This window comes from Peromyscus maniculatus, chromosome 2 (assembly GCF_049852395.1).
Source record: "Peromyscus maniculatus bairdii isolate BWxNUB_F1_BW_parent chromosome 2, HU_Pman_BW_mat_3.1, whole genome shotgun sequence".
In the NCBI taxonomy this organism is placed as follows: Eukaryota; Metazoa; Chordata; class Mammalia; order Rodentia; family Cricetidae; genus Peromyscus; species Peromyscus maniculatus.
In genome coordinates this window covers 169,054,972-169,082,385 of record NC_134853.1, presented here as the reverse complement: position 1 = coordinate 169,082,385, position 27,414 = coordinate 169,054,972, and the positions used below count along the sequence as shown (strand labels likewise).

Here is a 27,414-nt window from a genome sequence, read left to right as displayed (position 1 = left end):
TTGATGGTGATGGTGACGCTTTCTGGAGATTCTGGTGACATTGGTCACTTCCTTTTGTGTTCACACTGTACTGTTCCAGGCTGTTGTTAATGTTGTGAGCCTGTGAGCTCCTTGCAGTCCCAGGATCTCCTACAGCATTTGTGTCCATAGCATGCAGAAGATGTAGTTGTTATTATCATCATACTTTTTTTTTTTTTTTTCCGAGACAGGGTTTCTCTATGTAGCTTTGGTGCCAGTCCTGGATCTCACTCTGTAGACCAGGTTGGCCTCGAACTCACAGAGATCCGCCTGGCTCTGTCTCCTGAGTGCTCAGATTAAAGGCATGCGCCACCACAACCTAGCTTTATCATCATCATTTCTTAAGTAGGGTTTTACTGTGCTGCCATCATGGCCGTGAGTCCGTGAGTCCAGTGATCTTGCCTCAGTTTCCTGAGTGTCTGGTACCACAGGTGTGTGTGTATGTGTGCACATTGTTAACATAAACCTATCACCACCACTACCATCATCATCATCATCATCATCATCATCATCATCATCATTTATGGGTTTTTTGTCTGCATGTTTGAGTGTGCACTTTGTGCTTAGTGTCCTTTGAGGCCAGAAGGTGATGCATCCTTGGCCTTCAAACGCGGTATTATCATTATCTATCATTCCATTATATTTGTAAATGAACACCAGGATTTTGAGTATCTCCCCTACCTCCAGCAATGGGTGAGTTTGTCCATTTTGACACGTGACTAGTGCAGCGTTCCACTGTGTGGCTAAGCACAATTCACCTGTTAAACAGGCAACATTAGCACTTTGAGATGTGCCCATTTTTTTTTCTTAAGGAACTTATTTTTAACTGTGTGTATATATGAGGACTGTGCACACGAATGCAGGTGGTCGTGGAGCTGGAGTCACTGGCAGTTGTGATCTGCCCAGTGTGGGTGCTGGGAACAGGACTGGTGTCCTCTGGAAGAGCAGTATGTGCTTGTAATCATTGAGCCGTCTCCCCAGCCGCCCTCGCTCACTTTTTTGTTCTAACAAATACAGTGATTAGGGAAGAGCATCTTCGTTCTCCCAGCACTTCCCCACTCGAGGTTATTTCCTTAGATCAGATTCTCAGAAACAAGATTCCCAGGTCAAAAGACGTAGATTTTTTTTATGGCTTTTAATACATACCGTGAAATTGCTTTTTGAAAGGGTTATACTAATTTACACCGCCACCAGCGTTTCCAGATGCAACACAGGTGCTATTAAGAATGCTAATCGATAAAATACTGTACCCTAGTTGTTAAAACTTCGCCTTTTTTTGAGGCTCATAAAAATTAAAGTTTGTTGAAGAATGAGTATACAATACAAACCATTCTTTTGGGACATCTTTATTTTTGGAACAACCTTAAGCAATTCTCCGCGGTGAACACCAGAGAAAGAACACATGTTGTGAGGATTGGCACAGACTGGCTTTGACGATCAATCCTAACGCCAAAACACTCGATCGACTTTTCAGTGCTTCTGCTAGCAGCAAACGGAGGGAAAATAGTGTTGAGGAATCAAACCGTGCAAGTTTACAGAGAAATCTGGAGCTCAGCTGCTTTTCATTAAACTGCGTTCCCTTGGGTGCACGTGCAGAATTCCCGCACTCTTTTCCCTCCCTCTTCCCCACCCTTTTTTTTTCTGTCCATGTGTCGAATTCTTGCACTCTGCCCTTTTCCTCCCTTCTTCCATCCTTTGCTCTTTCTTTTTTGGCCACGTGCAGAGCCCCTGAATTTCTGTGGAGAAGGAGCAGCACTTGCAGCTCTCCTGTTCGGGGCTTGTGTCTGCGGGGCTTGCGAATCCACCCGGTGTGGCCCTACTTCCAGGAGAGCTGCGCGGAGCTGCGGCCGGAATCCGGCTGAAGTGCCGGGAGCCCGGGAGGAACTGGCTAGGCTAGCCGAGGTCGAGCGTTCCGAGCCCCGGATCCACGGCTGCAGCTTGGGACAGGCACCTATGACTCATCGGCTCCGCCGGTCACATGGACAACGTGACCAAAATAAAGTTTCAGTATTTTAAGCCGCTAGAAAAGGGGACAGAGAAACGCAAGGCGGGCGGGAGCGTAAGGCTGCCGCGGGGACGCAGCGCCGGCCGAGGGGGCGGGGAATCCGAGGCCAGGAAGGGGCGGGGCTTGTCTGAGGGGCGGGACCTGCCGGGAGGCGCGCCCCTCCCCCGCGGCGGGCAGCGACGCCCGGACTCCCGACCGAAGGGTTCGGGGACGCCGCGAGCACGCTTCGGCGCCTCGCATCCTGCACCCCAGAGCCGCCCCCCGCCAGCGCCGTAGGCTGCGGGATCCCGGAGTTCCGGCGTGTCCTCCACAGACACCGGGACCCCCACGCGCCGGCAGCGGCTTCCCCGGGAACGTCCTTCAGCTCCGGGAGCACGCGGGAAAAGCCCCAGCACGCCAATGAGCGAGCGCCTTCCTCATGACGGTCACGCTGGGGGGCGGGGCTTCCCGCAGCCGTTCCCTAGTTCCGGGAACCCCCTTTGATTGGTCTGGACGGCTTGGGAAACACTGTTGTGACGCCCAATCAAAACACTACGTCTCGGCCTCGAGGAAATATTCCGTGTCAGGCTCGTCCTGATTGGGCTGTCCTTGCGTCTTCTGGCCACTAGGAAGCTTTGTTTAGATCTGGAGGGCGGGTTTTCCTGGGAGTGGGTGGGGAGGGGGCGTTGATTCCAGGCCAATCACTTTAGTCGGTGCGGTGGTGATCAGCCAATGGGCTGGGTGGATAGGACGCTCCTCCCGGAGAGTAGTGAGACCCCTGGTGAGGCCCGATTGGCCGCAGGAGCCGTGACTGACAGACGCACTACCCAATGGGCGCTGTGCGTGGGCCGTGGGGCGGGGCCAGGGCGGGTGCGCGGCGGCGGCGGGGTGGCTGGGCCGGCGGCGGCGGCGGTACGAGGCGCGCGCTCGGGGTCCCGGTCGCGAGGAGGAGGAGGATGTGGCGCGCGGAGGGGAAATGGCTGCCGAAAACAAGCCGGAAGGTGAGAGCCGGAGCGCGAGGGCCCGGGGCTGTCAGGGTGGCGGCGGCGCGGCGGGCCCGGGGCCGCGCCGGACATCCCGGGCATCGGCGGCGCGGGGCGCGAGCGCGGGGGCGCGGCGGGCGCGGGGAGGGCGCCGGCAGGGTGGGGGGGGGCGGAGCGCGGCCGAGTCCTGAGGTGACTCGCGGGCCGGCCGAGCGCGGCGCCCCGCACCCAGCCCCGGGGGCGGCAGGCCGGGGCGGGGGGCGCGCGGGGCGGGGGCCGGGCCCAGTGAGGAGGAGGAGGAGGAGCCGTGGCGCCTCCGACAACCGGCCCGGGGCATTCCAGCCGCGCCGGCCAGGGCGTGAGGGGGCCGCGGGGAGGAAAGTTTCCCGGCCCGCGGGGTCTCGCGGTCACCGGTGCCGGCGGCCGTGGCGGCGTCAGGGCCGGACGTTCCCCTCCACAGCCCCCCTCGGGCCGCGAGGCGCCTCCTAGCGCCGGCGTGGGGGTGTCCCCGCGCGGGTCCCCGCCAGGGGGCCCCCCTCGTGCCGAGCGCCCCTCGGCCGAGGCCCCGGGCGACCCCTCCCCCTGCAGGGCCGGGGGCCTCGTGCGGCCTCCCCGCCCCTCGCAGCGTGCTCTTCCACTCTTGCCCTTGCACCCTCGCTGCCGAGAGGGTGGGGTCTCCACACTGCCTTGCCCTTTACCTTCCGTGACCCCGATCCTCGCCGAGCACGGAGGGTTCCGTGTGAGCCTGTCCCCCTTTCCCGGGGACTCTCGTGGGGCCGCGGAGCCTCGGCACGCTGGGTTTACCCTTTTTCGCCAGGACAAGGGGACCCGGGCTACCCATGTTCTTCTTCCTTCTTTGCTCGCTCAGTGGCTCGTGGGGCCCTGTGCGGCTCTGAAGTCATTTCTAAATAGGAAGGCAGACACTTTTTCCAGATCTACACTCTCCGCACACTTTCCTAGGTTAGGGTGAGCTCATTTCCTGAATACCCTTCGAGTTGCCCTCCTTCTGGTGGGGAAAACCCGAAGCTCCAATGCTCCTCTCCTCAGCTCTCTGCCTCTCTCCTTGGAGTTCCCTGTCTGGGCCAGGGTGGGCGCCCCAGTAAGATGTAGGACAGGCAGGCTTCCGATGTGTCTACCACTTGAGTGAAAAGGGACCTCAGGAATTACTCCTTTCTTGAAGGAAAGCAAGGATCTATTGCTTCCCGTTCACTCTTGGATCTTAGGGGGCACCCTTCACCAATTAACACTACCCCACTGGGAAAAGGGTCACGTGCCCTTGAAATTTTGTGTTCTGATGTTTGTCTTCTGAGCGGTAAGAACCATACTTTATGCGTCCCACTCTCAAGAAGTCTTTGAATCTTTCTTGGAAATAAACTTCCCAATCCTTTTTTTTTTTTTTTTTTTTTTTTGAGAGAGAGAGAGAGAGAACTCATATCCTCCTTATGGCTTCTGTTTCCCAGTCAGCCATATTTAGTGAGCCTGTTACCTTGACTTTTTCTAATTTTCTCAAATTGTATTCATGTTGGCTGGGTAAGGAGAAGCCATATGCCTTTCTATCCAGAATAGGGAGCGTAGACACCCTTGTCGCCCACATGCCGTTTGAGAAGAGGTAGCTTGTGTGCTCCTTGTTGTACCAGAACCTTCCTTTGCCCTGGTATGTCTCTAGTGGGATTAAAACATTTCTTTGGATCTTGTACCTTTTAGGCAAAGGGGAAATTTCTCTATTTTTTTTTTTGCTGTTCTGGTTCTCTTTGGCATCACAGAAATTGTGATGCTCCACACAATTGTTGACACACACAAACCACTTTGTGCATATGTGCAATACATTCGGTACATGCACAGAGGAAGTTAGGAGGGTCCGCTGACAGCTCTGTGTTCAGAGTGTGTGGGAACCGTTAACATGCAAGACCGTGTATACACATTCATATACGTTATTGGTGACTTCAGACTTAGGAGAAACAAAAGTATCATTGATAAATGCCGTTTCTCATCACTTCTTCATTTGTCATTTGTATTGTACTGAATAAGCAGAATGCCACCTAGAGTGTTCACCACATCTCCCCTGTGTGGAGTGCTTGCTGATGAGTGCTCAGACTTTTCCATTTGGAATCTAGGGAGAGTATTCTCTGCTCAGTTCTGTGAGAAGTAAAGGTTCTTTTCTTGATTTTTTTTTTTTTTTTTTTTTTTTTTTTTTGGAAACTGCAATGTAGGAGAAAGATTTCCTGTGCTTTGGGAAAATGATAGGAATGGAGAAGAAGCTGCTTCTCCCTGATAGAACTGGGAACTGATGTCCTCAAGTATGTCCCTGTTGTATTTCAGCCAATGAAGTGAGAGATGCTGTGAAATTAGGAAGAGGTACCTTGGAAAGTGCTTGCCACTTCCTGGGAAGGTGGCAGGGTTTTTCCAGGTTCTTCTCTCTGGAGCTGGTGAGTGTGAGCGCCCAGCAGCTCTGGCTCTGCTCAGGTGCCTCACTGCCCTGTCTCTTATATTTTCACTCAGCAGTGAAATCTTACTTTTTAACAGGCTTAGTGTGGAGCCTCACCCTCCTTCCAGCTTTGTGTGCGTTTGTGTGTGCACTCTTGAAGCACTTTGCCTAGCAAGAGAGCCCTCTACCTTGGTTTCCCAAGTAAGGAGATGCCTCAGTTGGCTCTAGTTTTGCTTTTTAGCATGGTACCCAGTGCCAGAAAGGGAAGCTTTTGGTCTGATTTTCCTGTGTGTGTCTTCCATTTTAAGGCTGTTTTCATCCTGTGCTTCTTGTTAGCTTAGGGGGCTTGTTTGTTTCTAGGGGTGTTAGTGAGCCTTGGAAAATGAAGAGTTGAATACCTGCTGTGTATGTTGGCATAGACCCAGGACAGTCATCTCGTTTCTGGTGCTGGCTCCTCTGTGCCCTCCTCCAGGCCACTAACTACCTTTGGGAGTTGTCCCTGCCCAGCAGAGTGCCCCGCACGTGGACTGTGAAGGTGAGGTAGTGAAGGTCCACAAAGGAGAACTGCTTGTCCAAAGTTAGGCTTGAGTTGAAGGAGCTTGTGGTTACTGTGTGGCTGGGCTCTGGATGGTTAGGAAGCAGCTCTTTCCTCCTGCAGTGAGTCAGGTTACCCTGTTTTCTTAATTACTTTGCTTTTTTTGTTTGCATCTTTCTGTCCAAACATAATTTCCCCTTCTACCTCTCATTTACCAGCATTTTGGGAAAAGCCAGGTGAACTTTTTCTCTTGTCTCCTTGAAGATCTGACTTACCCTATTTCTGGGAAATGTTGGTATTCTCTATCTCACCCTTCAGTGGATTCTGCATGTTGACGTGTGCACAATAACCTCTTCTCAAGGTCAGATTGGGTCAGCTTTCCCTTTTTAAAAGACTAGCATCACTCTTGCTCTTGGAGATGAGTTTATGTCATACTTAGCCACATTTTCATCATTTTTACTTTATCAAAAATTTTAATATTTTGTCTTTTTGAGACAGGTCATGTTTTGTAGCTCAGGCTAACCTAGAGTTTGCTGTATAGAACAGTTTGGCCTTGATCTTGGGGATCAGTCCCCCTGACTCAGCCTTCTGAATGCTGGACTCACAAGCAGGGGGTGCCATACCCAGTTCAGCCACATATTTTGTTTGCTTTAGTTTTCAGAGCCTGCTGGATTTAGTCGTCCATCCCCCCCTCCCCCCATGGCCCATTCTTGAATGAGGAAGGAACAGTTTGCCTGTTTATTAGGTGTTAGTCAGTGTGCCAGTGGGATTTGAATTCTTTCTGATCTTGAGGTAGCCGCTCTTGAGCCCATTCCCTACACTCTGTTTATTACTTTGTTCCATTCCTTATGTCCTGTCCGTGGCACCTTCTGGGAACAGTGATAGAAGAGGGTTCTCAAGCTCTTGGCCACCTGCAGTTGTGCCCATTGAGTCTTCAGTGGTATCTTATTGTCGCTCAAAGTCATTGTCGTGGCTGCTCCCTTACTCAGCTATTCATTCTGGAGCCCTTTCCTGGATGTCTGTTATATGCAAGGATCTGCAGGGTTCAGTGACTTTGCCTGAGACCATAGTGGATCTTGTTAGCCTTTTGTGTAAATGATATGTCAATCTATCTATATTTGACTTTAATAAAATCTTGCAAACTTTTTTCTGAATTTAAATTTTTGTGTATTGTAGTCTTGCAAAAAATACTTGACTAGTGTGCTATCCTGTGGAGCTTTTCCCTTCCTTCCTGGAAGAGTTGGGGTGGTGAAGGTGGTGGAGGGTGTACTGGGAGGGGCATTTAGCAGCTTTCCTCCACATTGTGGAGTGTGTGTTTGTGTATGCACATATAAGAAAATAAAGTCATTCTTAATGTGACTGTCCAAGTGTAACTTTTAGGTAATTTAGATATGTGATTGGAATGCTTAGTATACATTAGAACAGCAACATTGCACACAAAGTATCATATGCATGGAACATAGCATTTATACATAACAGATCATTTTTACATAAAGAACTTTTAGAAAAAAAATTCTTTCTTCTGATGATCTTGGTTCATGCTATCATGTATTAAGCACTGAATGAGCCATCACTCTGCTTTGCTGTTCAGTTATCTAAATCTGATGCCTAAGTGTGGCCACATTCCAAGCCTAGAGCATGATACAGTTACTAGCTTATGTGACTTTCAATTCTTTATGCTGTTTAATAGTACTGTTATTTGTATCTTTCTGTTTTTTTTTTTTTTTTTTTTTTGATAAAGCCTGATTCTTTTTGGGTGCAGGTGAGGTATACATTACGATGTTGACATTGATCAACGTTAATCTGAAGTGTGCTCATTCTTTTTCTCTCTGAAGTCAGGTTTTCTCTCTCCAGTGGCCCTAGAAGCCAGTTCTGTAGCTTGCACTCCTGTGGCAACCCTTACTGTCTGTGGATGGCTGTGCCCTTTGTCCACTGATGCTTTTGTGGTGACAGGTAATAATGTGGCTCTTTTGCATTTCCATTGCCTGGGTCATCTTCAGTATTGTGTATCTTCCGGAATCATCATACTTTGTTTTTTTGATCTGGGCAACTCAAGTTCTACCTCCTTTTCTCCTTCTCTACCTGTAGGATAGGTAGGTGGCAATGATCTAAGTCCCAGCAAGGGGACGAGTGAACACTGTTCTTCAGATTTCTAAGTCTCCCCATGGAGAATTTTGGGAATTTGTTTTTGCTGGATTTATCTGGCTTCTTTCTGTCTTTGGTTAGATTGCAGTATACACTTTTTTGGGTACAGTTAGTAACTATACTAGTCATTGGGAGCTTTTGTTTGCAGAAAGTGTGGGACCCACTCTTAGAACTCCTCTGCCTCACTTTGTGCTGTGGTGCAGTCTGATGTGTGGGGTGAGTGTGGAGGTGTTCTAGTTCTAATTCTTTGTCCACCTTACTTTAGGAAGGGACACCACCTGCCCACCTGCTTACCTTCCCTCTGCTCCCCCTTCTCTCCCTCCCTTCTGCTCAGGTTTAGGGTCAAGGCTGCCCAGATACAGTCATGTCCTTTTGTTTATGCCATCGTGGGTGTAGTACTCAGTTGTCTTGTGGTTGTGAGCACTGTCAATTAGAAGGTGGAGATGGTCTGCCACCCTCCAATATTTGTTGTGGATGAGAAGTGTGTAGACATCGAGCAACAGTCTGATACTTGATAGTGTTCTCCATAGTAAATATTCCCCATCAACATGTTGAGACACTGTTGCCAGGTTCTCTTTCTGCTTTGAGCATCATTGTTGCGTGGGTCTCTTGTAAAGACTGGTAATGTTTATTGAGCATTTTAAAAACCTCATTCTTGACTTAAAAAGAAATACTGTGCACCCCAGTGTGGAGAGGCCAGCCAGTCATATTAATCCCCACTTTACTCTCTCTTAAGAGGAATGTTCTGTATTTTTCAAATGATTGACAGCACAAGATGGAAAGACCGAGGTACCCTTTGTTGTAATGGCTCTTGTGTATTCATCCCAGTGTTCTGCTCATTCTTGATATAATTGCATGTTTTCTTGTACATGAGTTCTTTGCTCATTTGGAAAAGTTTAGTCGCTTTTTTCCCCCTTTAGATTTAGCTGGCCCCTTTCTGAAGTTGTTAGCACAGGGTGTCTTAGAAGGAGGTGTGCTGGCCTGGACTGTCTTCTTCCCCCTGCTTTCTGCAGGCTTTGCATAAACTGTGTCATGCCTTGAAAGAAATGCCAAGCATGACAGTGCTTGGAAAAAAAGTAAGTGACATTACATTGTACTTCCTCATGCTAACCAAAACACTTCTCTTTACTCCCCTCTCCCACAAAAACAGTAACAGTAACAAGATAATCCCAAATAAAGCAGACCATCCTGAAGATTAGTTCTGATTGCTCCTGCTTTGTTTAGTCACTGGTTTTGGGCTGGGACACAATTGATACTTTTGGGTATGTGTTCTAGATGGTGTTTGCATCCTTTGTAGCAGAGTTTGCAGTATCTCCATTTTTCCTTATCAGTTACCATAAGGTAACACCTACCAAGCGCCTTATTTTTTCCTCTTTATTCCTACTTAATGGTTTGAATGAATACTGGCAACAGTTAATTACGCTGTCCTCTCATGAGTTCTGCCTATGTTTGAGAATGGGGTGGAGACTTCTGTACAGTGGGGACCATCATGACTCTGTCCATGTCACTTCACACTGTTGAAAACCTAGCATCTGTCAGGATGGATAAAGCATGTATGTCAGCCTGTTTAATCTTCATCAGTGAGATTTGTTTATATATGATATCAGAGCTGTGTGCAGATGCACCCAGATGCACTCTTCAGCACCATCTTGGTCCTTCCATGTCTGTCTGTCTGTGCCTCTGCCTCCCCCTCCCTCCCTCCCTCCCTCCCTCCCTCCCTCCCTCCCTCCCTCCCTCCCTCCCTCCCTCCCTCTCAGCAGAGTCCCATGTAGCCCAGGCTGGCCTTGAATACACTGTGTAGTTGAAGATGACCTTAAGCTTCTGATGTGCCAACCAGGTTCTAGGATTGCAGACATGTGTGTCCATGGTTGGTTCGGAGATGCTCTTTCAACTGAAAAACAACCCACATGTCTTGTTTCTACTTTAAAAAAATGCATTGTGGTTTTTCTTTTATCAGGATTGGTTGAGACTGCCAAGAATTATTTCTGAAGGCATGTGAGTTAAATAAGGAATTTCTGTCTTCGTAAATTTAAACTTGGTTTTAGTCCCTTTCTCAAGAGTCTGTTACCCCCTTGGTTTTTGAGGCAGATATCAAACCTTTTGGAAATGATAAGAAATTGGTGGCACAAAGCTACTAGAGTAATGTAATTAGCAATTAATGACTGAGACAACCTTAAGGTGGTAATTGGAAATGTAACTGTGTAACAACAGAGTGCCTGATTGTTTCCACTGCAAAGTTGTTGATGGCCTTGGTGATCTTAAAATGTGTCTCCCCTTCTTTTTAGAAAGTACTTGAGATAAAATAGCAGTTTTTAGTTGAAGAAAATCTAAAGTTTGGTGGAAGTTCAACAGAATGGAACATTTCAAAACTAGATTCAAGATAAGAATTTTTATTTTGAATCCACAAGGGGGTAGTGGTGTTCTATCAAAGGTGCTTATGGAAGTTGAGGTGATCGCCAGCATTCCAGATCTGTAGATAAAACTGGCATGTTTGCATTTTAACTTAATAAGATCTCCTTTTCAAAATGTTTATTGGCAGAATTGTTTATTGCTTAAATTAAAAAAAATCCATTTTGGTGAATGGCTATTTTAAGCTGTGCAGATGGTTAGTGAGAGCGTCCTTGTAGTCCTGTGCTTTGTAGAGGTCACAAAGGCTCTGAGGCTGCTGCTGTTTTCTAAGGATGGAATAATCTTAACATTAGGGCTCTAGAATTGGTGGCTTAAGTGTCTTGAATAGAAGGATTTTAGAAAATTGTATCTAAACTTTACAAAAGTTTTTATTTCCAAGTGTTTCAATTTGGCCAAAAGATGAAAAATGTGAACAGTCTCATTACTAGCTACTTTAATAGTCCTGAATGAATCAAAGTTTTGTGATAGTAGTTTACATTACATGATTCCATAAAAACATCCTTTCCCTAACATAAAAATCTAAGTATTCTGCAGGCCTGTGAGTTTTACTGCTATGTTTAGAATTACTTACAATCAGTGTAGTGTGGCAGAGCCAGCCAGTCTGATCTTGTTGCTGTTACATGCTCTTTGTGGGTGATAGGCCACAGAGTGGGAGAAAGTTTTTTTAAAGGTTTATTTTATAATTTGTTTGTATATGTGTGTAGCTGTGTGTGTATTCATGTAGGTGCCCCCAGAGGCCAGAAGAGGTGTGAGCCTACCTATTGTGGGTGCTGGGAACCCAACTATGAACTTCTGGAAGAACAGCAAGTGCTCTCAACTGCTGTGCCATCTCTTCAGCCCCAAGTTGGGAAAAATTTTTATGATGGGAATGGAGATTATATCCTGCTTATTTAGACACCTAAATACACACACACACACACACACACACACACACACACACACACATGCCTTTAAAAAGTGCTAGTAGTAACTGATAACCTGAAATAGTTAAGTCTTTTATAAGCGGTGCTTGTTTGTGCCACATGCATTATCTGTCTCTTGTTTCCGGGCAAGAGCAAAGGCAAATGGTTTTTCTGTTGTCCCTCTTCCTTCCTTCTGAGCAGGGAAAGGCTGTTTCATGTACCTTCTTCACTAAGTGACTTTGGTGATTTAGCATCCCAGAAAATAAACGCATACTTCCCTGTATCCTGCAGCTCTGGGAGCTGAGCTAAGATGTCAGCATTTTCATTCATGAATTTTATGCTTCTATTTCTTTGTTTTGTATTCCTGAACTGGTATATTCACAAATCAGTTTACCACCAGTCAGTTCATATGTCAACCATGAAAGATAATACAGAAGATGAGATGCCACAGTTGTTTTGATAATGCTGTAGTTGCTCCTGCTGGTCTGCAGCAGTTCAGTTTGGGCAGGGTTGCTGGCCAGACAGCTTGAGATCTAAAGCAGCAGTTTTAATTAGTGCATGATTTTTGTGTAGAGCTGTGTTGTGAACATATTGACACAAAATTTTTCTTCTTGCTAGAAAGCTAGAGTGCTATGCTATGTTATGTTTCCTTTGTTACCAAGGGTATTTATTTTATCATTTGAGGTATTGGAGGATTCTGCTTCATTTCAAAGAGGTTAAGCCTGGGGATCAGATTATGTTTCTATTGGAATGCACTTAGTCTTTGAGCATTCAGTTACTCTTGAAATATATCAAATAACTTGATTACTTTATAGTTTTAACATTTCTGTTTTTGATATACTGATGTTGGAAGGCGTAGCATTCCTTGAACTAGAGTCAGATTTCAGATCTCTGGATTGTACACTCATGTAGTCATGGACTGTAGCTACTCCTCCAGGGAGGTTTTCCTCTGCAGGGCCAAGGTGGAGGCTTCTGGCATCTTTCATGCCTGTGGCTGATGAATGGTTAGCTGTAAATAAGTTAATTTTTTTTTCAGCTTTCTTAGGGCTTCACTGACTTTCTGAATGTTTAATTGCCAAGGACATTTAGAAACAGCAGTGTTACTTTTAGGCAGTACCGTTTTAGCTCAGTTCATGGTTAAAGTGGATGATTAGAACTGCAGTCATTTCTGTTGATACCTATCTTTATTAAAACTTTCTTTTTTTTTTTTTTTTTGGTTTTTCGAGACAGGGTTTCTCTGTGTAGCTTTGCGCCTCTCCTGGGACTCACTTGGTAGTCCAGGCTGGCCTCGAACTCACAGAGATCCTCCTGGCTCTGCCTCCCGAGTGCTGGGATTAAAGGCGTGCGCCACCACCGCCCGGCTATTAAAACTTTCTTTGTGTGTGCATGTGCTAGGGACTGAACTCAGGGCCTTGCCAATGTATCTTACTCTGGATTTTTAAAAAATTAATCTTTTTTGTGTGTTCATGTGTAAATCCTGATCATCACAGCTTACTTACTTTTCAGAAATCCTATAGAGGTAAACAGTTCTGAACATTACAAAGTTCTATTAAATTTGCCCTTTTTGGGGGTCAGCAAGATGACTTAGTGACTAAGGGTACTTGGAGCCATGCTGATGGACCAGAGTTGGTCCCTATAATCCATGTAGTAGAAAGAGAACTGACTCCCGCAAGTTGTCCTCTGGCCTCCATGTGCTCCCCCACCATATAAATAAAAATTTTAAATAAAAAATTAATATATATGGGGATCAGAACTTAGCTTCTGGTGTGGTGCCTTCCAGCTCTTTGAGACAGTTCTGTCATTCAGCCTGGAGATCACTGGCTAGACTGGATGGTCAGAAAGGCCCAAGGAGCCACCTGTATCTACCTCTCAGTGGTTGGAAGTGTGCTGGTGCACCCAGTTTTTACATGGGTATAAAAGCACTTTGCTGACGAACTGTCTCCCCAGACCCCTGGGGCAGCATTTTAAGTCATGTGACAACTCATAGATACATCTTGACCAGAGCTGGGGCTTTGTGTGCCTTTATGTTGAACTGAGTTGTCTGATGGTAACGGATAAGTGGCTTACCTGTGAGCCAGGGTCTTTATTTTATTATTATTATTATTGTACAAAGGGGGAAGGAAGCATTTCACTTCTGGATATGCATTTGAAGGTACACATGACAGTTATTTTTCCTAAGAGTTGAATGGTTTTGATATTACTTAAATATGATTTATAATTATGGAACAGTATATTATTTATTCATATGTGCATATGATTGTATATGTATATATAATTTATGTAAAAATTAATTATGAATATAAGTTTTCCCCTTGAAGTGCTGGGAGTAGGACGCAGGGCTCTGTGGATGCTAACAAATGCTCTACAACTCAACTACACCCCTAGTCCTATTTGTAATGTTGAAGACAGGAATTATTTTATTTATTTATATTTCTTTATAATAAGCTGTCTTTTTATTTTATTTTTTAAAAATTTATTTAACTTTGTTTTACATGCATTGATGTGAGGGTGCCAGATCCCCTGCAACTGGAGTTACAGACAGTTGTAAGCTGCCATGTGAGTGCTGGGAATTGAACCCAGGTCTTTTGAAAGAGCATCCCATGCAATTATTGAATTATTACTGAATTATTATTATTATTTTCAGTAATTATTATTACTGAATTATTTTTATTTAGAATTTGTTCTTAAATTTTTAAATTTTGTTTTATGTGTTTTGGTGTTTTCCTTGCATGTAAGTTTTGTGTACCACTTCTGTGCCTGGTGCCCTTGGAGCCGGAAGAGTGCATTGGATCCCTGCAACTGGAGTTATATAGAGAGTTGTGAATACCACAAGGGTGTTGGGAATTGAACCCAGGTCCTCAGGAAGAGCAGCCACTGTTCTTAACCACTGAGCCCTCTCTCCAGCCCTAGGGATTATTTTTTAAATACTATATATATATAATATTTTTAGAAACATCACTTTATTTATTTAAAACATCACTTTATTTATTTATTTATTATGTATTTTATGTATTATTTATTATGTATACAGTGTTCTGCCTACATGCATGCTTGCAGGCCAGAAGAGGGCACCAAATCTCATTACAGATGGTTGTGAGCCACCATGTGGTTGCTGGGAATTGAGCTCAGGACCTTTGGAAGAGCAAGCAGTGCTCTTAACCTCTGAGCCATCTCTCCAGCCCTAAAGATTATGTTTTTAATTATGTGTATATTGTATGTGTGTGTACACAGGCCTGTGTGTGTGAGAATGAGTGCTATGCCTTTGGAGGCCCAAAGAGGATGTTGGAACCCCCTGGAGTTGGAGTTACAGGTGGTTGTGAGCCACTGACATGGGTGCTGGGAACTAATCTAGGGTCCATTAAGAGCAGTATGTGCTCTTAACTGCCTAGCTAACTCTCTAGCCCCGGCTTTTTTTTTTTTTAAACATTTATTTATATGGTGGGGGAGACATGGGGAGGTGAGGGGACAACTTGCTTGTTATGGAATAGAATGTTTGTTTGAGTAAGGATGTGTTGCATTTGTTTGTGTTGCAGAATAATTGTTTAACTATGTAAAGATGTGTTGCATTTGTTTGTACTGTATTTGTTTAATTATGTAAAGATGTGTTGCTATTTTACCTTGTCTGCCTAAGGAAGGCACCTGATTAGTCTAATAAAAAGATGAATGGCCAATAGCTAGACAGGAGGGCTAGGCAGGGCTGGTGGGAAGAAAGAAAGAGACTGAGGGTAGAGGGGAAGCCCTCATGAGGCCAGCCACACAGGAGGAATCAGGAACAAGCAGGATGGACAGTACAAAGATGAGGTAAATGAGCCTGGGGCAGCACGCAGATGAATAGAAATGGGTTAATTTAAGTTTAAGGGGGAAAAAACTAGATAGAAATAAGCCTATGCTAAGGCCAAGCATTCATGATTAATAAGTCTCTGTGTCATGATTTGGGGGCTAGCGGTCCAAGAAAGCCTGCTACACTTGCTGGAGTCAGTTCATTTTTTTCCCACTATGTGGATTTCAAGGCTCAAACTCTGGTCCATCAGGCTTGGTGGCAAGTGCTTTACTGGCTGAGCCATCTTGCTGGCCCCAAGAAAGAACTGTTTAATGGTAAAATTTTATAATTTTTAAAACTGTGTACCTCTGCAGTATTTCTGAAAAGTTGGAGGCTGCAGTGATTAGGTTTTGCATATTGGACAGGTCTCATGGCATTGGCATTATCATCCTTGTTCTACCCTGAATCAAACAGTGATAGGCTAATCCTCTGGTCACAACCCCAGAGGCTTTTAACAAATCCCCTTTGGTTTCTGGGTAGTGCTGTTCCTTCCTTTCCAAAAGTAGCAGGCTGACTGTGGACTAAGAATGCCCACCAGCAGGCATTTCTGCTGACTTTGCTGCTACTTTGGGGCCCCTAAGTAGAAACCTCTCTGCTCTGAGATGGTCTGTATGTCAAATCTGTTGCTCTGAATGGTCAATAAATAAAACACTGATTGGCCATTGGCCAGGCAAAAAGTATAGGCGGGACTAACAAAGAGGAAAATTGAAGAAAAACAAAAACAAAAACAAAAAAAGAGAGAGAGAGAGAGAGACACTGCCAGCTGCTGCCGAGAGAGAGAGAGAGAGAGAGAGAGAGAGAGAGAGAGAGAGAGAGAGAGAGAGAGAGAGAGGGGGGGGGGGGGGAGGGAGGGAGGGAGGGAGAGAGACTGCCAGCTGCTGCCATGACAAGCCCCATGTAAAGACGCTGGTAAGCCAGGAGCCACGTGACAAGGTTTAGATTTATAAAAATAGATTAATTTAAACAATAAAAACAGTTAACAAAAAGCCTGCCACGGCCATACAGTTTGTAAACAATTTAAGTCTCTGTGTTTACTTGGTTGGGTCTGAGCGGCTGTGGGACTGGCGGGTGACAGAAATTTGTTCTGACTGTGGACAAAGCAAAAAAAATTCTAGCTACACCTCTCTCTTTGACATCCTTACCTCGTTTTCATCAGACAGCTCCCATCCATTCGTTATTTTTGACTCTGGCTCTTCTCATCGTGTCTTTCCCAAACCTCAGCTCTGACATGAGTTAGTAATGATTGTGAGGAGATTGTCCTGATTGATAGAGGGTTGTCCCAGAAATGACCTGAAAGTTCTACCCATTCTGTCTCATGATGATAGAAAGTGAAGGTGGATATATACAGTTGACTTTGCAGCAGCCTTGCTGATACTAGGCTGCTCTGTGGAACTTTTCCTTTTGAAGTGCTTACACCAGGTCAAGAATAAGTATGTAGGCTCAAACCACATAAGGGGAATTTGAAGTGCAGCCTTTGTGGTGCCTTCTTTCTGTTTGCTGCACATAGAGCCCCTCCTTCTCTTTATTTACCACATTATATTTACATTCAAGAAACTAAAAATTTGTAAGGTTTTAAATGAAGTTGTCCAACACTGAAACACTCAGTCTTCTTAGGTATCCTCTGTGGTAGATTTAAAGTCTTTATTCAGGTGTGGATAAGGTTTATAGTTTTGGAAAATAGAGTTAAGTAATAATATATGACTGCAGTTGAAAAAGTATTATTTGCTGACCCCAGACATGTATGTTCAAGATAGTATTTATATTAATTTAACTATGTTTTTTGGAGTTGATTAATATAAGCGTTATTAAAATGTATTGATTGCCATTAATTCAGTAAACACAGATTCTTCCTGTTAAACTTGTGGGTTGGGGAGTTGCTGTGGTCTACTGCAATCGATAGTATAGCATTTTTACTTGGACACGATCCCTGGGTCTCCAGGTTGGGAGTTTGGGGAGGCCTTGAACATAATTCACTTTTTGAGTTTCTTTTGTACTTAAAGATACAGGGGGGCAAGTTCAAGTTTCTGGTGTTCTTGTAAATATTCCTTGCCTTGTCCTTCCCATCTCTGCTGTTATGAAATATGCTGGCTGAGTTGTTGGCTTTGACAAAGCTTTGGTGGAGGTTTCTTCCTCATTTAGTTTTATTGATGGAAGCTGTTGTGCTAAAAAGAAAGCTATAACAAGTGGAAAGGTGGCGAGTGGGTACTCAGAGCTTTTGAAGTACTTGTCTTTCTTTCTAGGGGTCCTCCAGAAATTGATCATAGATTACTTGACCAAATTTAGAGCCCAGAATTTACTGCAGGCATTTCAGTGGGAAGAGACATCTGTTTTGGGTACCAGTCACATTATTCTAAGCCAACCATTGCTGCTTGTCAAGCACCCTCTGATGCAGGTGTGGTGACGGGACAGCCTCTCGGTGAGCCTGACCGAGCACCCTGGTTATTTGTCCTCTTGGTATTTGTAGTTTCTCTGCCCTCTGGTTCTGCCATGTCATTACCTGCTCTGCTGCTCCAGGTGTAGGGACTACGCTCGGCTATTGCACGTCCTGCCAGTCCTGCCAGTCCTGCCCTGCCCTGTAGAGATTCCTTGCTTTTGCCATTTGGTGAAGAGGTAGAACAGTTGGTTCAGCAAAATAATAAAAACTATGGTCTTTGTGAATGTTTTTAAAGGTAAGCAGTGATAAATGATGCAGTGGGCATGTACTTACTGCTACTAAATCATGTGTTCAAAAATGGCTACAAAGGTAATTTGTGTATTGGGTATATTTTACCACCTTTTAAAGACGAGAAAGCCATGGTGATGTCTCATTTTCAAGCCTGTAATGCATTCTAGGCTAGCCAGCCAGGTCTATATATTGAGTTCCAGACCAGCCATACATAATGAAATCTTGTTTCAAAACAGTTACTACAGTTTGGGTTTTAAGAGACTGGCCACTTAAGACAGGCTGAATAGGGGCAGTTCTAGTCTTGGAGCAGAGACTGAGTACCTGAACAGATAGTGAAGCAGCAAGACAATCGGGGACTGTCCCTGGTGAGTCTGCACTGAAGTTTTCTCTAGAGACACTTTGGGCTGAGCTGGGATCCCATTTTCCATGCCAAGGCTTCTGTCTCTTCTGTTGTCTTTTATTGTTTTCTAGCAACTGGGCTTTCTTCATTCAGTTTTTAGCTTAAGTTTTGTGCAGATGTTGCCTGCTGTGGCCACTGGTTATGGCTCATGCATGTCTTGACCCTAGTTTAGTGCTCACCATAATCGTACTTCACCTTTGATGGCTCAGTAGTTACAGAAATACTCAAGACAGAATTGGACTGAACCCTGCTTTGTGTCTGTAGGCTAGATGTTTGTCCTGGTGGAGGCGGGCTAGGATGTGTGACTTGCTAGTTATATAGAGGAGTTCAATAGAGACGAGAATGTGAGAGGGGGCTTGTGGTACTTGCAGGGGTCATGGCACCTTAAACTGGCTCCATCAAACAGTGTAAAAGATATTGTGGGCTGGCAAGATGGCTTAGTGGATAAAGGTGTGTGCCACTAAGCCTGGCCACCTGAATTTACTCCCCTGAAACCACATGGTAAAAGGAAAGAACTGACTCCTACAAACCTTCTAATCTCCATACAAAGACACACACGCAAATAAATAAATATAATGGAAAATGTTCATTGTAGCTACAGATTGGAGGCTGAGGTTCTTGGTCAACCATTCTTGGTGTATGAGAAATAAATCACTGGTGGGTGGGTGTTGTGGCTCTCCAAAGCTTGTGCTTTGTGCAGAGTCGGGTACCCAGAATACAGTGGTTTGTGTACTCTGCCCTGTGGGCGTTAACAGGTATGTCATAACAGGTATGGGGGGTGGATGTCACTGTCAGCTGAGGTCTCATGGTTCAGATCTTTGGGTAAGCTTCATTTCCTTTCCCCTGGTTGTGGGCAGTCAGCTTAGTCGTTGGAGTTCTGCATCCTTAGGTAGACATGTAAGACATGGACTGGAGAGATTGCTTGGCTGTTAAGAGTGCTTGCTGTTTTTGTTCTGGCAGAGGTCTGGAGTTCAGTTCCCAGCACCCATGTTACATGGATTACAACTGCCTGTAACTCTAGCTCTAGGAATCTGATGCTGCTAACCTCTGCAGGTGACCGCCCTTGTGTACATATCTACATGCACACCTACATGTATATACGTAATTAAAAATAGTGCCCTGAGAATGGGTATGGGAGGAAGAGCCTGGTTGTTTTAGTGCCTGGGGCCGTGTGTGCGCACCTCAGTGGGCCTTTCTTTCACATCTCCTTGCTGTCCTTTATCTTGTTTTTCATGATTTCTCATAGCATTACAGAAAGCAAATTGAAGACTATGAAAGAACAGTTTGGAAGACTGTAAGGGGGAGGGGTTTAGCAACTGATGTTTCATAGTGATGACTTTGAGTAGATTGCATACAGGGAAGCATTGCTCAGTATTGTGCTCAGCTTAACAAAAGATGAAAGTATAAGGAGTCTCAGTAGTTAAAAGGAATTGATTCTTTCTCTCTCTCTCTCTGTGTGTGTGTGTGTGTGTGTGTGTGTCTTATTTATTTATTTATTTATTTATTTATTTATTTATTTATTTATTTATTTATAGACACAGTTTTATGGAACTGAGGCTACAACTCTGTGTGTAGATGAGGCTGGCCTTGAACTCCTGATCCTCCTGCCTTTGCTTCCCAAGTGCTGGGATTGTAAGTGTTAACTACACCCAGCTTGATTCCTTAAAAACAAACAAACAAAAAAAAAACTTTGCTCAGGTAGAATTGATACATCATCGCATAGACTATGACCATTTTTGTTCTTTGGTATAGTAACAGTTGTGCTGCTGTCTCCACTGCATAAATCCACAGAATTCTCATCGCTCCAGGAAGAAAAACCTCCTGAAATCAAAGCACACTACATATATGTATGAAAATGTCACATTGGAATCCAGCATTTTGTACAATTAATACACAAAATTTTGTATGTTTTAGGAGGCATTCCCCATTCCTCCTTGACTTGGGCAGTTACTAATCTGCCTCCTGTCATGGTGTGTTTGTCTGTTCTGGATATCTCATGTACATGGACTGACAAGTTTCTTTTGGGATGATGCTCTGAAGTTGATGTCATTTCACTCCTTTTCTGGGTGTCATGTCCCCTGTAAGTGTCTGCCCCATCCCGAGTCAGTCGTTGAACATGTGAATTTCTTGTTAAGAAATGCAGCTGTGAACTTGGAAGAAGTTTTGTGTAGGCATGTTTTCTGTTTTCTTGGGTAACATGCCTAAGATGGAAGTGCTGTTTTCCAGTTTACTCTGCTCTTAACCTGGATTCTTCTGCAAAGTGGCTGCTCTGCATGGTGCTCCCACCAGCAGGGCTGAGGGTTCCAGTTCCTTCCCTTGATGCATAGGTTTGTTGGCCATGTGTGTGTCTGCCTGATTTATTTCTACTTTTGTAGAGTCAGGTTTTTTTTTTTTTTTCCCCTGCTGAATTGTCAGAGTTCTTTCTATATTCTGAATATCAGTTCTTTTTTTTTTTTTAAATTCTTTTTTTTTTTTTTTTTTTTTTTGGTTTTTCGAGACAGGGTTTCTCTGTGTAGCTTTGCGCCTTTCCTGGAGCTCACTTGGTAGCCCAGGCTGGCCTCGAACTCACAGAGATCCGCCTGGCTCTGCCTCCCGAGTGCTGGGATTAAAGGCGTGCGCCACCAACGCCCGGCTTGAATATCAGTTCTTAACCAGTTATTTTCTTCCATTTGGTGGGCTGTCTTTTCATTTTCTTGATTGTCTGTTGAAGCATAGAATTTTGCAGTTTGGTAAGGTAGTATCTATTAGTTGGTGTCACAGTTAAGAAGCCATGGTCTCATCCAAGGTCTTGAAACCCGGCGTTGTCTATCCTTTCTTCTTAAATTTATAGCATTAGCTCTCATGTTTAGGTCTCTGGTTCATTTGTGTTAGTTTTTGTCTGTGGTATGAAGTAGGCTTCCATTCCTCTGTGGATGTCCGTTTGCCAGTTGTTTAGTACTATTTGCTGGAAAACACTGTTCTTTCCTCATGGAAGTGTCAGCCTTGTTGAAAGTGGTTTGACTGTCAATGTGAATATTTTTTTCTCGTGCGTCAGCCCTCATTTGCGCTCTCTACACCATCACCAGTCTTCATCTTTGACTGAGCTTTGTGATACAATGGTGTTTGTTTTGTTTTGAGGCTGAGTTTTGATGTACCCCAGACTGGCCTCCCACTTGCTGCAGTCCTACTGCTTCAGCATCCTGAGTGCTGGGTTTTCAGGCCTCCAGCTGTGTTCTTTTTAGGATTTCTTTGGCTATTACACATTCCTGTGTTTATTTGAATATTAGAATCAACTTTCCAGTTTCTACAGGAAATGCAATTGAGATTATATTAAATCTGTATCTATTTGGAGAGTTAAAAATCCTGCTGATGGATCTGCCTGTATGCTTTGTAACTCCTGCATAGCTCAGGAAGTAGAGCATCTCACCTTCTAAGCATACTGCTACCTGAATTTATCAAGGCAATAAGCTGTTTTGATTTAACACTGATGTTCAAGGTTGGAACTAGACTTTGTAGGGTTTTAGACAGCAAGCAGCTGTGCTACAGCCTGTGAGTTCCTGTGTGTTCCTTTAATCTGAAAGTGTGCTGATAGTTTGCCTCTATAGAAAAAATTTGGCATGCTGGTTAATATACATTCTGGCTAATAGAAAATCAACATATTCTATGGTGTGTGTGTGTGTGTGTGTGTGTGTGTGTGTGTGTGTGTGTACACGTCTGTAATTATTGGAGGTGGAACGTGTGGCATCGACATTTACGCAGTTGTTGGAGGCAGAAGATATTCTGGTATTTACTGTGGGGTATGTGTTAATGTGCTTTTGAGTGAAGTCGTTTACTCAGCAGATAATAACAGTGTCTGTGCAAAGCTCAGGAAAGGACAGGCTCAGCCTCTATTCCTGTTCTCACAGAGCAAATGGGCGTGGTGAGGGGAGTGGGGGGAGACTGACATTAGTCAGGATGTCACATGAACTACAGGTAGGATTTAATGCTATCAAGGCAAATGTAATATAGAATGAAAGCTAACCTGAGAGGGTGGAGGCTTTTTTTGAGAACTTTGGAGGGCTTGTGTAGGGTAACTGAAAAAGAATTGGAGAAAGAGTTCTGGGTGACCAGGTGGGCTGATAGTTTAGATATGTAGAGATTCTTGGGTTATATTTTGACCCTGTAGCTTTTAAAGTTTATTTATTTATTTATTTATTTATTTTTGGTTTTTCGAGACAGGGTTTCTCTGTGTAGCTTTGCGCCTCTCCTGGGACTCACTTGGTAGTCCAGGCTGGCCTCGAACTCACAGAGATCCTCCTGGCTCTGCCTCCCGAGTGCTGGGATTAAAGGCGTGCGCCACCACCGCCCGGCTATTTTTGTTTTTAGTTGAGGAGTAGAATTGATGGGATGAAGTTGGTTCTCCTCTCAGTGCTAATAGGGGCTCTTGGGCTCCACTTTACACACAACTCATCTACACACACACTATGTTGAAGTTATCAGATTATGATTGTGTGTGGGGGATCTGTACTTTCTCATGGTTGTAGGCAAGGCCACATCTACTCTTGACCTAGAAGGGTAGCCCTCCCCCAGAATGCATGCCTATAGCTCACATGTGCTTGCTTGATGGCTCTACCTGTCTGTCTCTGGGTTTCTGGTTAGATGAGACTCATACAGGCTTTCGTGGCCTCTCTGTCCACATTGCAGATCAGCATGCACAGCAGTCTGCTCTTCTGTTCACAGCCTTGGAGTGGCTTGCTCACTCACCTTTTTCCTCAGTTACATACATGTTTCTAGAGGATGGGCATGAGTGTCTGGGTTTAGTATTGTTTGTTTAAAAGTGAGCTGATGAGCAAATAAGGGATGATCAGTATCTACAGAAAATTATGCCAGACAAGAACTCTTGATAGTGTTTGCTTGAAGAAAGAGCCATTGGGCTTGAGTATGTGCACATATGTGCACACCCATACACCCACACTGAGTGAGTGAATGAATCTTGTAGCTGGGTGTGTAGGTCTTGATAGAAGGTGCTTCCTAGATTTTGAACTACATCTACTAGCAGCTTGGTGAGGCCAAAGTAAGTGAATACAGGAGAAAAATGATGCAAAAGTATGTGCACAAATAGCCACATTGGAAATGTGGGCTCAGGGTTTAATCTAGCATATTTTGTTTTATCATGGCACTGTCAGACAGCAAGGGACCCTGTTGCTGAAGTTCATGGCAGGCAGTCTTGGCACAGGGCAAAGTGGAAAATGGTGAGTCCATCTGGAGGGTTCTGCAGGAGCATAAAATACCATAGAAGCCACAGCTTTGCTTGACTGGCTCAGTGTTGTGTCCTTCCTTCCAGAGCAGTAACTGTGATTTGGTTGGATAGAGTGAATGATTGCAAAAGAATTAGGAAAGTTCTGTGTAGTGCTTGAGGTTGCCATGGGGAAGAGAAGGTATTTGAGGGTAGAAAGGGGAAGAGGATTAAGTACAGGCTGGGAAAGAATGGCCAGAGAGGCAACTGAACAAGAACCCAGGTCACCATGTATGAGGTTTAGGAATGGATCATAGTTGTCATGCTGCTGTCAGAGCAGAAGAGAATAGAGAAGTAGAGATAGGTGAGTGATTCTTTGAGGAATTTTAGTAGCAGGGCTGGAGAGATGGTTCAGTGGTTCAGAGCACTGGCTGCTTATGCAGAGGACCCAGGTTTGATTCTCAGTATCCACATGGCAAGTCACAGCCTTCTGAAATGCCAGTTCCAGGAATCTGACACCCTCTTCTGGCTTTTGCATGCACTGGGCACATAAGTGGTACACAGGCACTCACACATGAGGGCTGAACACTCTTTAAAAAAATGAATTTTGGTGGTGTATGCAGATTATCAAAGGAAATGATAGTGAAATGATTGTTTAAGGAGATAAACAAAAATGGGGCAGCTGTACCTATTGGGCTGTGGCTGTATAGTTAATCTACTGATGCTGTAAAACATGACCACAAACTTGCTGCTTAAAACATGACAGCTATTACCCTAGGGTTCCTTGTGGGTCTGAAGTTCAGAAGGATGTGGCTAAGTGGTGCCTAGGGCCTCATGAACCTACCAACCATTTTGGTGTTAGTCAGGGCTGGGCTCTCATGGGGAAGGATTAGCTTCCAAGCTCCCAGGGTCATCTGAGGATTCACTTAGTGGGAGGCTACCCTCAATTCCTGTTAATGAGCCTCTTCCACTTGGCATTTTCCTCTACCAGCCCGTGAAGAAGAGCTGGTTAGCAAGGTGATAGAAGTCATAATCTGTTTCACCCAGGAAATGAAAGCTAAAGCAAGTGCACCCACACTCAAGGCTTAAGACTGTATGAAGATGTCAACATCAGGGCAGGGATTGTAGTAGGTCCATTGTAAAGTTTGTTCCCTATAGTAGGGAAGGAGGGACAGTGTGACTAGGAGACATTAGGGCAGTGCTTCAAGTGGAGGTCCTGTGGATGCAGATGGTAGGATGGCAACTTGCAGTTTTGGGAATTATGGAAGAGATGTTGCAGATGAAGTTTAAGATGTGGTCATGTGGCTTCAGGTGGCCTGTATCAATACTAGGGGCATACATAGGTTCCTTTTCATGTCATTAATATTGCTGTCTTGTAACTGGCCCTGATGAACCAGTGCAAGCATCTCCCTCCTCCATCCCTATCAGGATGCTGTTGAGGATGAAATGAGTCAATCCATTTGGATGTATTTTATATGTTAAAGGGACAAGACTCTGCACCTTTGCTCTGATAATATGTAGAATGGGTGGAATTTAATGGCATCTTCTTTGCTAACTTAGTTTCATTTTGTTGGACATAAGTTGTAGAACTGGGCTGTGTCTAATACTGTGCTATTTTGGGGCCTTGTGAGTGGAGCATTTACTTTTATGGTAGATGAGGCCAAGCTGCTGTACCTTTCTAAGCCTTGTGTCTAATTTTTATTGTTTTAAAAAACAAACAAAACCTGTCCTTACTGTCTCGGCACCGTTGCTTCTGCTGATGTGTGGGATTTTAGCACTGTCTTTTTCCCTTCTGATTTGTTGCCTCTGATCTTCCCTGGGCTTGGCAGTCTGATAACTAAGCTTGTTAGAACTCTGAGTAGTTTAATGGTAACCATGCTAGGAATGTGGATTGAAAGCCACTTCTCTCAGTTGGTGAGGCAATGCACATGGACTTTGTAAAGGCCTTTTTTGGCCTTCCCAGTGCCTCGATTTTCTTCCTAGCTCTGCTGTATTCACATTGAGTCTCACTCACTTCCGCACTTATGCTGGGATTGGGGCAGGCATGTCTGCTATTGTCTTGGCCTGTGCCTCATTGCTTTTGTGCAAACAATGTCATTTTCTCCTTTAGCTTTAGTTTTAGGGCTGTAGTGATAGGTGATGGGTAGTATGATTCACGAGCCAGAAAATGCTTGGGAAGTCCTGAAGGTCTTTAGACAAGATTCTCACTGAGCCATGCCTTGCTTTATTTAGCCTGTTTACTTTTTCTGCCTAACTCTGGGAGCTTTCTTGGTGGGGCAGCATCCCCAAGTTCCTGTGGAGGCTGGGAGCTGTGCAGGGATCCTGTCTTCTCGCCAGCGATCTAGTCAAGTGCCCAGACTTGCTTTTGTCATTTTTCTAGAATGGCCATATATCTGCTAATCCCTGTAGGATTAAATTGAAGATTTTATGGGCGATGATACTTGTGACGTGATGTGGTGTTAGGTGGAGGGCCTGCTTGATTCTGTTGATATTTCCCTCTGTCTCTGAGGAGTTTGTAGGTGTCACTAACACAGGGCAATTTAGACATGGTTGTTTCCAGAGTGTGCTCCTTTGGAGTATGGATATTTGTACAATCAAGGACATTTATTAAGCACTGATTATTTTCAGACTGTTGAATATACTGGTTTCCTGGGCAAATTAAACTTATGAAAATTATAACAATAATATGATTCATATCTGTAACCCACCCACCCCCAATTTTCTGAGATCACTTTATACCCTACACACATCTTTGGTCATGGTGAATCAGCCCGATTTCTCTGGCCATACATCAGTCTGGATGCATTCTAAAACCAGCTCTGAGAAGCTGCTTAGGTCTGCAGCTTTGTTGTGGTCTGTCCTAGACATTTGCTTGCCTTTGAGCCCAACTCTGTGGGACTTCAGTTCTCCAGCTTCCTTAGCAGCTGGTGTCTCATTGGTTTATTTTGCCTGCAGGGAGGAGGAAGAGCTATCATCTAGACAGTCCTTTTAGCCCTTCCGGAGTGTTGGGAGGGTTCTGTAGAACTGTAGCCCTTAGGGTATTTCAGACTTTGTGAAAGGTGGTGAGATAAATAAGATCAAAGTATTTTTGTTCTGTCCTACATACAGGACCCCCCTCCCCCCCATTGACCTTTGTAGTTCAGGAAAAGGATAAAGCATCTTGTATTGGTTCTTCAGTCTCAGATGTCATTAACCTGGTTTCATGCAGTGTCTCCAAAGTGTGTCTTTTGACAGACCTTGCACTTTATTTTGCAGGCTTGTGTTGTAGCCAAAAATTTAATATTGACTCTTAGTGTCTGTGACAATTCATTTTACCCAGTTTCTTGAATGAATGAAGAGATATGACCTGTTCTAAAAAAAAATATCCACAACATCACTGGACTGAGACTTCATGGCTACTGATCTGCTGTTATGTGGGGCAGGAGTGCCAAGAGCCAGTACCTCAGAGCACTGTCTGGGAACTGTGGGGTATGGTGTGGCAGGGCTGTGTTAGAAGAGGCAGAAGGCCTGAGTAAAGCCCAGGGCATTACACTTTCCTTTCCGTGAACTCTTGGAAATGGTGATCATTTATAAATGCCACAAATACTTGCCCTTTTATGTGGCAGACTTTGAATGAAGCAAGCACTGCAGATAATGGAATGAACAGGCTGGACAGACAGCCCTTCAAGGATGCCCTTGATATAGAGTCAGATTTGAGTATGTTAGAACATGTTTACCAGGGAGGAAAAACTGCTAGATTGCCTTTGGATGGAGAGTGTCCTAGGGATTAAAGGTGGCATTTTAGGTTAGTTGAAGACATTCTGAAAGGAGTAAGTCTTCTGCAATTAAAGGTAGTTTACAGATGGCATTTTTCTGAGATTGCTAGTGGGCTCTGAACCTGTTTTCTTTTCTGAGCCTTTCTCTGCTGCAGTCAGGAATGGCTTTGTGGTCAGTT

The 27,414-nt window shown here is 44.6% G+C and overlaps 1 protein-coding gene across 21 annotated transcripts in view; it reads left to right on the top strand.

Annotated features, from left to right (window-relative positions):
• Positions 1–2,866: 2,866 nt before the first annotated feature.
• Camta1 (calmodulin binding transcription activator 1) overlaps positions 2,867–27,414 on the top strand; it is an 862,623-nt gene continuing 838,075 nt past the window's right edge. For 18 of the 21 annotated variants that reach the window (XR_013049498.1, XR_013049496.1, XR_013049497.1 and 15 more), the window contains exon 1: positions 2,874–3,003. Coding sequence is in view for 14 of the 21 variants with exons in the window: in XM_076565705.1 (XP_076421820.1) it covers positions 2,959–3,003 (45 nt within the window). In the remaining 7 variants the exon portion in view is untranslated. Of the gene's footprint in view, positions 3,004–27,414 lie in introns of all 21 variants that reach the window. The other 3 variants (XM_076565704.1, XM_076565699.1, XR_013049495.1) reach the window with 2 other exon arrangements.